This window comes from Oreochromis aureus, linkage group 3, assembly GCF_013358895.1.
Source record: "Oreochromis aureus strain Israel breed Guangdong linkage group 3, ZZ_aureus, whole genome shotgun sequence".
Classification (NCBI taxonomy): Eukaryota; Metazoa; Chordata; class Actinopteri; order Cichliformes; family Cichlidae; genus Oreochromis; species Oreochromis aureus.
Window position 1 is genome coordinate 113,921,216 of NC_052944.1, and position 15,715 is coordinate 113,936,930.

Consider the following 15,715-nt stretch of genomic DNA (forward strand, 5'->3'; position numbering starts at 1 on the left):
ATGTGTAAAGAGCTTTGGGGTCCTTAGGGACTAGAAAGCGCTATACAAATACAGGCCAATTACCATTTATTTTTTTTAAATAAACAAAGACATGACTATAGCAACTTTTGAAAGTAATTCAGAGTCCAATTATCCACTCAATTGTAAATAAAAGTTCACTTGACAGCTGTATAAAGGTTACCTGTCACATTTCAAATGATCATCATGGAAAGGTTTGAATCCTGACCTGAGAGTTTCCACTGCACACTGTGAGCTCTTTAGTCCAGCAGACAGAAGCTTCACTCCTGCATCCTGCAGGTCAGAGTTACTCAGGTCCAGCTCTCTCAGACTGGAGGACTGGGAGCTGAGGACTGAGGACAGAGCTTCACAGCTTCTCTCTGACAGGTTACAGCCACTCAGTCTGAAAAATAAAAGACACTCTATAAACAAATACTCATGTAGAGTTTGTTAATACATTTCACAACATTAAATGTTGACTTTATTTTTAAAGGAAACATTAACATACTAAGAAACAACATCATATGTATGAACTTTAATTAATAATTCTAAAAAATCTGATCTGACCTCAGAGTATTTAGTTTACAGTTTAAACTTTGTAGTCCAGCAGACAGAAGCTTCACTCCTGAATCCTGCAGCTTTCTGATACTCAGGTCCAGCTCTGTCAGACTAGAGGACTGTGAGCTGAGAACTGAGGACAGAGCTTCACAGTTTTCCTCTGAGAGTTCACAGATGTTAAGTCTGAAGATAAAAACATGAATAAAGATTGTTGTTAAAGTGTAATCAGGGTGCAATACCTTATTGTCTTGTGCTTAGCAGGTTAGTAAAACTTTACTTTAACTTAGAAATGAATAAAAAATGCTATGAAACAAGGATAACTGGATAAAGTTTACCTTTACTGGTTAAATTGATGATTATTTTGTCAGTTGATATAAACAAAAATAAACATCAAACATATAAACAAACAGAACTAAACAGAATACAAATTGATCTGACCTCAGAATATTCAGTTTGGCGTGTGGACTCTCCACTGCAGCAGACAGAAGCTTTACTGCTGAGGCCTTCAGGCTGTTGGTACTCAGGTCCAGCTCTCTCAGACTACAGGACTGGGAGCTGACCACTGACAACAAATTTTCACAGCCTTCCTCTGAGACGTTACAGCTGCTCAGTCTGAGAGAGAAAGGAAAAAACAAAACAAAACAAAAAACAATATATGTGATCAAATGAAATTTGTTTACATGTTAAACCTTTTTTTTTTTAAACCTATGAGAGCTACCAGTCCAGTGCCCACTATTGGTACCTTGATGGTACCTTGCTCAGGGGAACCTCGGGGTAGCTGTTCGGTGGATTCGGCCCCTGACCTTATGATCATGGGGCGACCACTCACCCTACTGAGCTAATAATTCTGTGTACACTATCATACAATATTAACTAAAACAATTATTTTAGAAAATTTTACTAATTCAGTAATTATTATGCTCATTACCTGTGTACTGTGAGAAACACTGGATTTTAAACACTAGCTGTATAAAACTGTTCCTGTTAAAGGTGTGTATAAAGGAGATGAGCTGAAACAGACTTCATGGAGAATGTTTGCTGTCAGGAAATATCAAAGACAAAGCAGAGATCCATCCAGTCACTTCCACTAAGCCCACAGAGGGACAGACCACTCTCACTCACACCTGCATGAAGTTTAGATCACCAGGTAAGCTAACTGCATGTCTGTGGACAGTAGGAGGAAACTGTAGAGGACCCAGAGTGAACCCACTGTAATGCTGTGGGAACACTGCTTATGGCAGCCTTACAGGTAGATATGAATACTGTCAAGAAACAGGACCTGAGTGGCAATTTCAATGATGAAGCCTGAGTTTTTCCCTCCATACTGGATGAAAACAGGACAGTGACAACAGAGATTTATAATAAAGAGACTGTGCCCTGAAAGTGAGACAAAAAACAAACTGCTGGAGTTGGAGACGTGAACAAGCTGAGGATAATAAATCTGTCAGAGGGGCTGAAGGATCAGAGCTCATGTTCTTATTGGCTGGGTCTGGATTGTACTTTGATTAAAGTTACAGACAAAAATGTGTCCGAAATGCTGACACGTCCTGCTGGACTGAAAAAATATTTACTGAGTGACTGATGATCATTTAATTCACTATTTTTATGGGGTTTTTTAGGGATGCAACGATACCAATTTTTTCAAACCGATCCGATACCGATACTTGGATCTGAGTACTTGCCGATACTGAGTACAAAAACCGATACTTCTACCACACACAAGTTAAACTTAACCAGTAGTAAAGAAACGACCCCAGACAACTCTTTAACACAAACGAAACGTTTACTGAACGTAAGGGCAGAGACAAATACTGTACAACACATCCCTTTTTTAAACTCAAATGATATTCCAATTCCTTAACCAAATGAAATACACTGTATAAATGAAATAATTCCCTTTCAAATTATATTAAACAACCCAACTTATGTTATCACCTTTTGGTAAGTGACTCACTAATATACACTCCAAAACACGTTATATAAATCCACTAAACACACAATATTCACACATGGGCCCCACACACACTCACACTTGTTGCAGGCCTGTTTGCTGCTCACGCCGGACGATGGAGAAAAATCCTCTTCTCCCCAGTAAGAGCACAAAAGACTGACTTACAGTTCCGTTGCTCGGTAGGTCGCCGTTCACCAGTCCCACACTAAATCCACTCCCTGCGGACCCGATGCTGTCTCTGCTACAGCGCGTTAGCCAGTCACTGTCCAGCTCTCCGACAGTCCATAGCGGCTGCCTCCGTGGCGCAGCCAAGCAGTCCGGGCTAGCCTTTAGCCTCGGCGGTCGTAGCTGGAAACACAGTTTTCCACGGTGGTGCGGCCGTTGAAACAAAAAGTCACTTCACCCACACTCTGTTGTGAAGCTCCCACACGGTTAGCTTTCTAGTCACACACTCTTTTGTGCTAGTTAACCTCAGTAAAACTAGCCGAGTCTCTCACTTTGGTTCAGCTAACCTCGTGCATCTCTCCATGCCGTTCTCTTCTCCTCCTCCATTGCAACAGATACACAGGTCCCGTTTTATGCTACCTTCACGGGCCTCCAGAAAATTAGAACTCTGAAAATATTTTAACTCCTTCAGAGTTACATACCATAAAATAATACTTTATGATTAACATAACAGTTTGATTGCTCTAATTACCTGTATTTACCTTGTGACATATTACAGGGCAAATTACATTCAGGGTAGAGTTACATCACATAACATCAACTATGAACACCTTATGTTACCGTGGCGTTTAAGTCCATGGGAATTATGAGTATCTACTCCCAAATTCCCATCCGGGCTACATTAGTATCGGTTCATGGTATCGGTTAATTTTTACGAGTACGAGTACACACACATTTTACAGTATCGGCCCCGATACCCGATACCAGTATCGGTATCAGAGCATCCCTAGTTTTTTTTTAACTGTTCTTTAAACTCAGGCATTTCTGATTTATTTCCCATAGTTTTAAGATTTTTATCGATTATAAGATGTTAAGCGATGAGTTCATGTTTACTTACAGAGCTTTGTTGGAGGCTTTGACCACTGGCAGCATTCTCAGAAGAGCCTCCTCTGAAGCAGAGTATTTCTTGAAGTCAAACTCATCCAGATCTTCTTCTGATGACAGTAACATGAAGGTCAGAGCTGAGCACTGAGCAGGAGACAGTTTACCTGTGGAGAGACTTCCTGAAGTCCTGTATTGTTGGATCTCCTCCACTAGAGAACGATCATTCAGTTCATTCAGACAGTGGAGCAGATTGATGCTTTCCTCTGCAGACAGATTCACACTGAGCTTCCACTTGATGTACTGGACTGTTTCCTGATTGGTCTGTGAACTACTTCCTGTCTGTGTCAGCAGACCTCGTAGGAGAGTCTGATTGGTCTGCAGTGAAAGACCCAGGAGGAAACGGAGGAACAAGTCCAGGTGTCCATTTGGACTCCATAAGACCTTGTTCACAGCACTCTGGTAGAAGTGTTTCTCCGCAGATTCTCCTGTTTCAGACTTCTGGGAGGTTTTTTGTTCTTCCAGCAGATTGAGTCCAGAGTTGATGAAGGTCAGATGGACATGAAGAGCAGCCAGAAACTCCTGAACACTCAGATGGATGAAGCAGAACACCTTGTCCTGGTACAGTCCTCTCTCCTCTTTAAAGATCTGTGTGAACACTCCTGAGTACACTGAGGCTGCTCTGATATCGATGCCACACTCTGTCAGGTCTGATTCATAGAAGATCAGGTTTCCTTTCTGCAGCTGATCAAAAGCCAGTTTTCCCAGAGACTCCATCATCTTCCTGCTCTCTGGACTCCAGTGTGGATCTGTCTCAGCTCCTCCATCATACTTGACCTTCTTCACTTTGGCCTGAACCACCAGGAAATGGATGTACATCTCAGTCAGGGTCTTGGGCAGCTGTCCTCCCTCTCTGGTTTCCAGCACATCCTCCAGAACTGTAGCAGTGATCCAGCAGAAGACTGGGATGTGGCACATGATGTGGAGGCTTCGTGATGTCTTGATGTGGGAGATTATCCTGCTGGTTCGCTTCTTATCTCTGAATCTCTTCATGAAGTACTCCTCCTTCTGTGGGTCAGTGAACCCTCTGACCTCTGTCACCATGCCAACACAGTCAGGAGGGATCTGATTGGCTGCTGCAGGTCGTGTGGTTATCCAGAGGCAAGCAGAGGGAAGCAGTTTCCCCCTGATGAGGTTTATCAGCAGCACGTCCACTGAGGTGGACTTTCTAGGGTCAGTTAGGATTGTAGTTTTGTGGAAGTCCAGAGGAAGTCGACACTCATCCAGACCATCAAAGATGAACACAACCTGGAAGTCTTCAAAGCTGCAGATTCCTGCTTCTTTGGTTTCAGTAAAGAAGTGATGAACAAGTTCCACCAAGCTGAACTTTTCCTGTTTCAGCACATTCAGCTCTCTGAAAGTGAATGGAAATATGAACTGGATGTCCTGGTTGGCTTTGTCTTCAGCCCAGTCCAGGGTGTATTTCTGTGTTAAGACTGTTTTCCCAATGCCAGCCACTCCCTTTGTCAGCACTGTTCTGATTGGTTCGTCTCTTCCAGGTGAGGCTTTAAAGATGTCTTCTTGTCTGATGGTTGTTTCTGGTCTGTCTGGTTTACTGGATGCTGTTTCAATCTGTCTGACCTCATGTTCATCATTGACCTCTGCAGTCCCTCCCTCTGTGATGTAGAGCTCTGTGTAGATCTGATTCAGAAGGGTTGGGTTTCCTGCTTTAGCGATGCCCTCAAACACACACTGGAACTTCTTCCTCAGCTTAGACTTGAGTTTAGGCTGACACCATTGAAGAATCTCTGAATTTAAAACAGTAGTTGAGATGATTAGTCTACTATGGTCCATACATTGCCAACAACTTATATATCCATTGTTTTGCATCTTAATAACTTTTGTTTAAATCTCATTGGACGTTTGTGTAGCATATGAGTTCTACTTTTAAATTTCACCAAAACATGCTCTGTTTAATTAAATATTTCATTTTGTGTTTTAAACTCCTGCCTATGTGATCTGAGTCTGTGTGTGTTTGTGTGCGCTTCGTAGGCTCGTTCATGTGCGCCCCGGTCACAGCTCCTTTCAGCATGGCCGGAGGTAAGTCACTGCCTCGTTGCTCTCAGCTAATTAAAGTTTGTTAAGATCACAAGCTGCAATTTGAATATAGCCGAACTGCCACATTTTGAGGCAGCACGGTGGCACGGTGGTTAGCACTGTTGCTGCACAGCAAGAAGGTCCTGAGTTCAATTCCACCATCAGGCCGGGGTCTTTCTGTGTGGAGTTTGCATGTTCTCCCCGTGTTTGCGTGGGTTCCCTCCGGGTACTCCGGCTTCCTCCCACCGTCCAAAGACATGCAGCTTGTGGGGATAGGTTAATTGGATAACTCAAATTGCCACTAGGTGTGAATGTGAGCGTGAATGGTTGTCTGTCCCTGTGTGTTGGCCCTGCGACAGACTGGCGACCTGTCCAGGGTGTACCCCGCCTCTCTCCCTATGACAGCTGGGATAGGCTCCAGCGCCCACCGCGACCCTGAAAAGGATAAGCGGAAGCGAATGGATGGATGGATGGACGCCGCATTTTGGTCAGTTGTTAACAGACTCGTTCGGTATAAGTTTTGTAGAGGTTAGGGATGCAACGATTCCAATTTTTTCAAACCGATCTGATACCGATACTTGGATCTGAGTACTTGCCGATACCGAGTACAAAAACCGATACTTCTACCACACACAAGTTAAACTTAACCAGTAGTAAAGAAACGACCCCAGACAACTCTTTAACACAAACGAAACGTTTACTGAACGTAAGGGCAGAGACAAATACTGTACAACACATCCCTTTTTTAAACTCAAATGATATTCCAATTCCTTAACCAAATGAAATACACTGTATAAATGACATAATTCCCTTTTAAATTATATTAAACAACCCAACTTATGTTATCACCTTTTGGTAAGTGACTCACTAATATACACTCCAAAACACGTTATATAAATCCACTAAACACACAATATTCACACATGGGCCCCACACACACTCACATTCACACTTGTTGCAGGCCTGTTTGCTGCTCATGCCGGACGATGGAGAAAAATCCTCTTCTCCCCAGTAAGAGCACAAAAGTCTGACTTACAGTTCAGCTGATCGGTAGGTCGCCGTTCACCAGTCCCACAATAAATCCACTCCTTGCGGACCCGATGCTGTCTCTGCTACAGCACGTTAGCGAGTCACTGTCCAGCTCTCCGACAGTCCATAGCGGCTGCCTCCTTGGCGAAGCCAAGCAGTCCGGGCTAGCCTTTAGCCTCGGCGGTCGTAGCTGGAAACACAGCACGGTGGTGCGACCATTGAAACAAAAGTCACTTCACCCACACTCTGTTGTGAAGCTCTCACACGGTCAGCTTTCTAGTCACACACTCTTTTGTGCTGGTTAACCTCAGTAAAACTAGCCGGGTCTCTCACTTTGGTTCAGCTAACCTCGTGCATCTCTCCGTGCCGTTCTCTTCTCCTCCTCCATTGCAACAGATACACAGGTCCCGTTTTATGCTACCTTCACGGGCCTCCAGAAAATTAGAACTCTGAACAATATTTTAACTCCCTTCAGAGTTACATACCATAAAATAATACTTTTATGATTAACATAACAGTTTGATTGCTCTAATTACCTGTATTTACCTTGTGACATATTACAGGGCAAATTACATTCAGGGTAGAGTTACATCACATAACATCAACTGTGAACACCTTATGTTACCGTGGCGTTTAAGTCCATGGGAATTATGAGTATCCACTCCCAAATTCCCATCCGGGCTACATTAGTATCGGTTCATGGTATCGGTTAACTTTTACGAGTACGAGTACGCACACATTTTACAGTATCGGCCCCGATACCCGATACCAGTATCGGTATCGGTGCATCCCTAGTAGAGGTCGTAGTTCACTAATTTAACTTTTTTTTTAATGAGTTTTAGCCCGAAGATGCAGCTGTAACTTTTAACAGCATGCACCGTTTCTTTTGTCATGAGACACGCACAGATCACAGACCTTTATTTCTATGTGTTGCAGGTATGGGATGTGGTTTTTCATTGATTGCTTTTGTGGTACAGTGTTGTATTGCCTGTTGGATGGTGTTTATTAACATGATTATATTTGAGTTTATGGTTTGCATTATAAGCACCAAAAAGTTGGGTCCTGGTTAAATTGTGTTGATTTATGTTTTGATTTATTGTTCCTGTAAGTTGTTTTTGATGATTTTTCATTGATATATTATATGCTTTTTTTTTTGCTTTTTGAGAGCTCAAGTTAATATTTTAAAACAATCCGTTGTATTTGATTTATTATATTATAGTAGAGTAGATAAAGCTGCAGCTTTATCACAGCACAGCTCCTTTTAGCATGGCCAGAGGAGAGGTTTCCTAGCAGTTGCACGACACGCACAGATCACAGGCCTTTATTTCTATGTGTTGCAGATGTTACAGTAAAGAGCACAAAGACCCAGTGCTGTCTCCTGCTTCACGCCATTACACAACGCGTCAACAGGTGTCACACACAAACAGGTTACATTTGGGTAATTCGATCTCAAATCAAACACATGAAATTTTAGATATAGAAAATACTTTCAATGGACATTTAAACGTTCCATTCATTTTAATATCCATGTAGATAGAATATAATCCACCCCCTGTTATCATCTTCAATGCCCTCTACCAACAGAGAAAAAATTACCAATAATCATCCCACAGATGTAATATTATCTACAGCTACTTTTAGTACCACTGATGTTAAGTTAGACTCTTTTTCTCCAATTGATCTTTCTGAGTTAACTTCAATAATTAATTCCTCCAAACTAGGGATGCTCCGATACCGATACTGGTATCGGGTATCGGGGCCGATACTGTAAAATGTGTGTGTACTCGTACTCGTAAAAATTAACCGATACCATGAACCGATACTAATGTAGCCCGGATGGGAATTTGGGAGTAGATACTCATAATTCCCATGGACTTAAACGCCACGGTAACATAAGGTGTTCACAGTTGATGTTATGTGATGTAACTGTACCCTAAATGTAATTTGCCCTGTAATATGTCACAAGGTAAATACAGGTAATTAGAGCAATCAAACTGTTATGTTAATCATAAAAGTATTATTTTATGGTATGTAACTCTGAAGGGAGTTAAAATATTGTTCAGAGTTCTAATTTTCTGGAGGCCCATGAAGGTAGCATAAAACGGGACCTGTGTATCTGTTGCAATGGAGGAGGAGAAGAGAACGGCATGGAGAGATGCACGAGGTTAGCTGAACCAAAGTGAGAGACTCGGCTAGTTTTACTGAGGTTAACTAGCACAAAAGAGTGTGTGACTAGAAAGCTAACCGTGTGGGAGCTTTGCAACAGAGTGTGGGTGAAGTGACTTTTTGTTTCAATGGTCGCACCACCGTGCTGTGTTTCCAGCTACGACCGCCGAGGCTAAAGGCTAGCCCGGACTGCTTGGCTGCACCACGGAGGCAGCCGCTATGGACTGTCGGAGAGCTGGACAGTGACGGGCTAACGCGCTGTAGCAGAGACAGCATCGGGTCCGCAGGGAGTGGATTTAGTGTGGGACTGGTGAACGGCGACCTACCGAGCAACGGAACTGTAAGTCAGACTTTTGTGCTCTTACTGGGGAGAAGAGGATTTTTCTCCATCGTCCGGCGTGAGCAGCAAACAGGCCTGCAACAAGTGTGAATGTGAGTGTGTGTGGGGCCCATGTGTGAATATTGTGTGTTTAGTGGATTTATATAACGTGTTTTGGAGTGTATATTAGTGAGTCACTTACCAAAAGGTGATAACATAAGTTGGGTTGTTTAATATAATTTGAAAGGGAATTATTTCATTTATACAGTGTATTTCATTTGGTTAAGGAATTGGAATATCATTTGAGTTTAAAAAAGGGATGTGTTGTACAGTATTTGTCTCTGCCCTTACGTTCAGTAAACGTTTCGTTTGGGTTAAAGAGTTGTCTGGGGTCGTTTCTTTACTACTGGTTAAGTTTAACTTGTGTGTGGTAGAAGTATCGGTTTTTGTACTCAGTATCGGCAAGTACTCAGATCCAAGTATCGGTATCGGATCGGTTTGAAAAAATTGGTATCGTTGCCTCCCTACTCCAAACCATCAACGTGTCTTTTAGACCCCATTCCTACAAAACTGCTCAAAGAAGTCCTGCCATTAAATAATGCTTCAATCTTAAATATGATCAACCTATCTCTAATAATCGGCTATGTGCCACAGGCCTTCAAGGTGGCTGTAGTTAAACCTTTACTCAAAAAGCATCTCTAGACCCAGCTGTCTTAGCTAATTATAGGCCAATCTCCAACCTTCCTTTCATATCAAACTTCGCTCTCACACTGCAGGCCTACTTGTTGTTCCTAGAGTATTTAAAAGTAGAATGGGAGGCAGAGCCTTCAGTTTTCAGGCCCCTCTTCTGTGGAACCAGCTTCCAGTTTGGATTCGGGAGACAGACACTATCTCTACTTTCAAGATTAGGCTTCAAACTTTCCTTTTTGCTAAAGCATATAGTTAGGGCTGGACCATGTTGCTCTGATTTTGAAAGAGTGAAGCTCTAAATGTATTATGAAGTCATTGTATAACTTTCCTAAAGCATGACTTCTTTGACTATTTCTGATCCAAACATGTTAGATGTTTTTCCATTTTTTATAATCTACTATGAACCATCCTTGCATCTCATCTAAGGCTCAGTTGTCCTTTCTTTTAACTGCTTTCAGAGCTTAAATATCAGGTAACCACAGTTATAGCCAGTGAACTATGGTTAAAGATTTTTAAACAAACCAGGCATTCATTAGAGCTCTGACTTCATACCACAGAGCTACACTGAAGCCACAGAGATATCACATGGAAAGAATCAGAGCTCTGATTGGTCAGCTCAGAGTTCATGTGTTTCTGCCTCATGCATGTCTCTTCAGACAGACTGATGAATTCTTACCTTCTGATTCTGATGGACGTGATGAGGCTGAGGGAGTTCCTGTTGGAGGAAAGTGCAGCTTAAATCATGAGCTTTCTAAAAATGAAAACCTGTGTGGATTCAAAATAATGTAAATATGACATTTGTACTCAAAGGTTATTTGAGGAGGAAAGAGAAAACTAAGAAGTTCAATACATACAATAAATTGAGAGAATGTTGTGTCTTCCTAACACACTGACTGATTGTTTGTTTTTTGTCTGACTGACCTTTTTTAATCTTCTTTAAAATCAACCTCGCCACCTCCATCACATGGTCAGTAGTATATGTTCCCACCATGAGATCCACTGTTCTCGTTCTGCTTGCTTTCTCCAGGCGGCTCTTTTTGATGGTCCTGAAATCACCTCCCGGTCCATTCTGCAGGTACCAGTGGAAACGTTTCAGCTCCTTTTTTCTTAAATCATCCAGCATGCCCAGCAGCTGCTCCTTAACAGACGCCTCCATCTTTGACCTGTAAATGATGAGAGAACATGAATCACGGTCTCAGCACACTTTTTATTTTACTTATTTAATATATTTCACAGCAGATTGCATGTTTAATCTGGATTATTTAGATTTTACTTATGACTGACTTTTCTGGATGGATTATTCTGTGGTGAGAATAACATCACACACTGAATGGTAAAGAATCAATAATGAATAAAATACAGTAGGGGGCAGCCTTGTGGAGAGCCGGTGTTAAGGCTGAGGGCTGAGGAAAGATGAACTTTGAAACTCGAAAGATGAACCACTCTAACTTACTGGACACGGTCTGACAGGAAGTCTCTGATCCAGGGGGTAGAAGGAACAATTACAATCTTCAGATATCTTAAAATCAGCTGAAGTATATGAAAAATGTAATATGAAGTCAAATTTAAAAAAAGACTCCACAAAAAGATTAACAAACTAGTTTTATCATGATTATAATGGCACCAGTTTGACATCAAGTTTTTAAATCTGCTCTGCAGTCAGGAACATGGTATCAAGAAGACATTGTCATATAACAGTTCCAATATATCTGATGATGGGGTTACTCTGGTCCTTGGAGATATTCTCAGGTTGCTGTTGATCCTAATGAGCTGTTTCTCCTCTATTACAAACATCAGCTGTACTTAAAGACACTAAGTGCTGCACACAGGCTGGAGCTGATGCACTCGCTCAACAGCAGCACATGAGTTTCAAAGTCCAAACTTCTTTCTGATGGTTTCAGGTGGAAAGTTCTTACTTTCTCACCCTCACTGAACTATCCATCCTCCTCCATCCAGCAACACCTGAAACACCTGAGTAGAAGTTCCCTCCTACACTGTGTTTGAAGCAAAGCACAAAGGAGACGCCTGCTGGAGCAGCTGGAGTCCTACAGACACTCTTCACTACACAACACCTCCTACAACATCCGCTCTTTCCACTCTGACTGCTGTGTTTGTGGAAACACTCCAACACACACCGCTTCACATATGAACATAGAAATGTGTGTGAAACAGCTGACATTAAACATGATGGAGGATTTATTCACAAACAAACAACAACATTTACACACACATTACCTCTTTGCAGGAGGACGACCATCGCCCTTCGACTCGTCACTCTGTAAGGACACAGAGCTGGGTGGAGGTCCAGGTTCAGTTTCTGTTTCAGGTTTACGTTTCCTTCTTCTACGTTTCTTCCTTTGAATAATGATGGAGCAGTGATGTGAGTGCTGAGCTGTGACATGGAGAAGAGTCATGGACAGTAGGGATGGGTACCGGTGTCCGGTGCCATCACATAAACGGTAGTAACCAGACCGAAAAGCAGCGCACATTTCGGTGCTTTATTTTTTTTGTCCTGAGCCAATTCTAGCCTATCATTTTACGTTTCCGAGGATAGTAGGCGGGGCCAGGTACGTACATTCTTTTAGAGCAGAGCTACAGATTAAAAATGCCCAAGGCGAAGCGATCAAAGTCTGGCTGTACTTCACAGCAAAAGATGCAAACTCAGCAGCCTGCAACAAGTGCTTTAAGCTGATACTGTGATACTGTCAAAGGAGGTAACACCTCGAATCCGATGAAACACCTGGCGACGCATAGCGTTTTTTATAAAAGCCGAGAAATGCGCCGTGTTTGATAGCTTGCTGCGAGACCTCACACCGTGCACATCTACTGCGGCTGTGGTGCCTGTTATCGGACCCGGAGTTAGCAACATCCCCCAAAAACCCGAAGAGTAGAGTCCTGGCCCCTAGCCCTGTCAGTGTAGCAGAAATGATGACGGATGATGATGGCAGCAGCAGCCGTTCTCCTCTGCGTGAGTAGCTTAATGTTGTTCGTGTGTAATTAACGTTGAGTAGGCTAACCACATTATTACATTAATGCATGTAAGGTGAACTAGCAAACACCGTCGTAGTTACATGCGGCTGTCTTCTTGTTTGATGGCAGATGCTCCCTTCACCCTGGCCAAAAAGGCTAAAATGACCAAAGAAAAAGTGGGAAACAGTTAAACATGAGAGGTTTTTGGACAAAGTTTGTGTTTTTTCCATTGTTTAAGCACTGCTTCCAGCCAAGAGTGATACCATATATGCCCTATAGCTGCAGAAAAGGCTAACATTGTTATCTTTTACAAAAAAACAGCTGAACATGAGAGGTTTTTGGACCAATTTTGTGTTCTCCATTCTTTAAGCACCGGTTTGAGCACCGTTTAAGCACCGGCACCGTTTCAAAAGTACCGGTTTGGCACCGGTATCGGATAAAACCTAAACGATACCCATCCCTAGTGGACAGTTAGAGATGGTCATCTCACCTCTGAGCTTTGGTCTGGCTCTCATGTTCCCCACACAGAGTGCTTTTAGAGGGAGGGACTCCCTCCTCTCTGTCCTCACACTGATCCATGCTGCTCAATTCACATCAGCTCACACACACTTTCTACCTTCACCTGCGGAGGAAACACAAATCATTCATGTGCACATCAGCTTAGAGCTGCAGAGGTCCTGCTCCTGACCATAACTTGTGATTCACACTGCCTCCTGTACATGAACACCATTTTTCATCCCAGTCAAACACTACTCCTGAAACAGAGACTAACGGAAAAACTTTTTCTCTTAGACACAAAGTAACAGCAGAGCGAGCAGAGAAGGAAACGACAGCCCAAATATTCACAGCATGTTTCCTTTTTTCGGCAGAAACATCTGTTTCCACGTCACGTGCAGCAGCCTCACTCAGAGCTCAGGTCGCGGTCAGCCTCTTGGTCGGGCTGTGAGTCCGTTACCGTGAAGTATGGAGCGGCAAATTTGTGTTGTAACTAAGCTGCACACAGCTGATGTTAGCCAGGAAAACATTACACACTGCTAACGTTACCGTAACACAGAGCTTCACACGGAGACGATCAGCTTCAGGAACAAAGTTCCCTGAAAAACATGAGGCGCCTCTTCTTCTTCTGTATAGAGTTTGTGTTTGGGTGTTGCCAAACAGCAAAATGGTGCATTACCGCCACCAACTGGTGTGGAGTGTGGACCGAAATGACAAAAAAAAAAAAAAAGAAAAACAAATTTTCAAAGCCTCTCGAACAATTGGGTCTGCCTTAACCCTTGTGTGGTGTTCATATTTTTGTTACTCGGGCAGTGTTCATGGGTCTGGTGGACCCGCTAGAGTTTTGGCTTTCCAAATTAACACTATCAAACAATTTTATGTTAAATTACTCAACAGATGTTTACTTCATCCCAATTACAGCCATATGAACAGCAAACATGGTTAATTTTTTCCCTTTACCTTTGTTAGATCACATTTATGAATTAATGTGCTTCTCGTTTTTTTTTTTAAATAAAATGTTATAAAAATAATAAATCAGTTATAATCAAGTGGAGTGAGTGGAAAGACACAACACATTTACATGTGAGGCAATATGTTTCACAACTAAATGGGATCAGCTGCTCATCAATGGTGACATTAGGCCCAAGGTTGTAAAACAGGGGGAGGTGGTGCACCCACTTATCCCACACTGTCCTGATGGCAGCTAGCTTTCTCTCTGCCGTCGAGCTGGTCTGTCGTCTCCGTTATCAAAACAGATAATCCTGGAAATTTTGTGGAAGTTTTCCAGAGACATTGATGCACGGAAAGGTTCTTGGCTGTTTCTGCATCCCACAGGGATTCTGTGGATTCCCCTTTGGACCTGAAAACTCCTGCAAGGATAAGAACCCCAAAGTAGGCCTTTGGGGTTCTTAGATGAATTTGGTCCATCTCCTTCCACCTCTCTCCAAAAACACAGCTTCCTTCTAGATTACTGCAATCCAGAATAATTTTCTGGATGGAATCTGGGATGAAACGCTCAAATGAAGACTTGATGTCCTGCACATGAGTAACTCTCAGCCGTGTTGGCCCTGGCTTATCACAGTAGCAGCTCTGCAGGCTGGCTCATTTCTTGGGCAAGAAGACCATTCAATTTCACCATTTATTGACATCCATATTTCTTCACTTGCTGTCTGGTGGGCTTGTTCTGGTCCTGGAGCTGGCTGCTGATGGGGTACTCGTCTTTGTTTTGTTACAATAGCACTCAACCTCATCCTCTTCTTCAAAGTCACTGTCAGACTCTGAATTTTCAGAAATGGGAAATATTCTGAAACCTCTTTGTCAACATCATCATCCGAAGCTCTTCTCTCTTCCAAAATCAATTGGAAGGCCCTCGCAGCAGATAATCTTTTGCCATCTTGATCAGTTGTGATAAAGAACCACACTGGCAAAGTCTTATTTATAGTATTATGCCCCTAATTTGCAGGTGGGACAGGGTGTGAGAAAATAAAATTTGGATCCCTCAAGAGAGAGGGTAAAATGTGCGGGAATGTAAGAGGTGTAAGAAGGTGTTGATAGTTGAATTTTCAACAATGTTGCAACTTTGTGCGGGAGCAGGAGGGAAGAAAACACTATCAGCAGCACCAGAAAGGAGGAAGACAGAGTGTGGGAACACAGGACCTACACTTTCAACACTTTTATTAGACCTGGGTCCAGTCGACCCGAACACCTTGTATGTAATGTAAATGCGTGGGGAGAGGTACAGTATGAGGTTGTTGAAAATTTGTTCGGATTTATGTTCTTCACAGAAAATAAGCCAAAGCCAATGAATTTCAGGTTGAAAAAATAATTAATTGTTGAATTTGTCTTTTGAAAAAAACTGAAAACGGGTCTCACAGACCCAAAAACAATACAAGGGT

At 42.5% G+C, this 15,715-nt stretch overlaps 1 protein-coding gene across 1 annotated transcript; it reads right to left on the reverse strand.

Moving 5' to 3' along the window:
• Positions 1-545: 545 nt before the first annotated feature.
• On the reverse strand, positions 546-13,861 carry LOC120435067 (NACHT, LRR and PYD domains-containing protein 1b allele 4-like). The gene is made up of 6 exons (XM_039603916.1): positions 13,315-13,861; positions 12,090-12,209; positions 10,777-11,017; positions 10,531-10,571; positions 994-1,167; positions 546-738 (listed from the first exon to the last, which is right to left on the reverse strand). Exons 1-6 carry the CDS (start codon positions 13,401-13,403, stop codon positions 546-548), a joined length of 858 nt encoding a protein of 285 aa, XP_039459850.1. The 5' UTR covers positions 13,404-13,861.
• Positions 13,862-15,715: the final 1,854 nt, after the last annotated feature.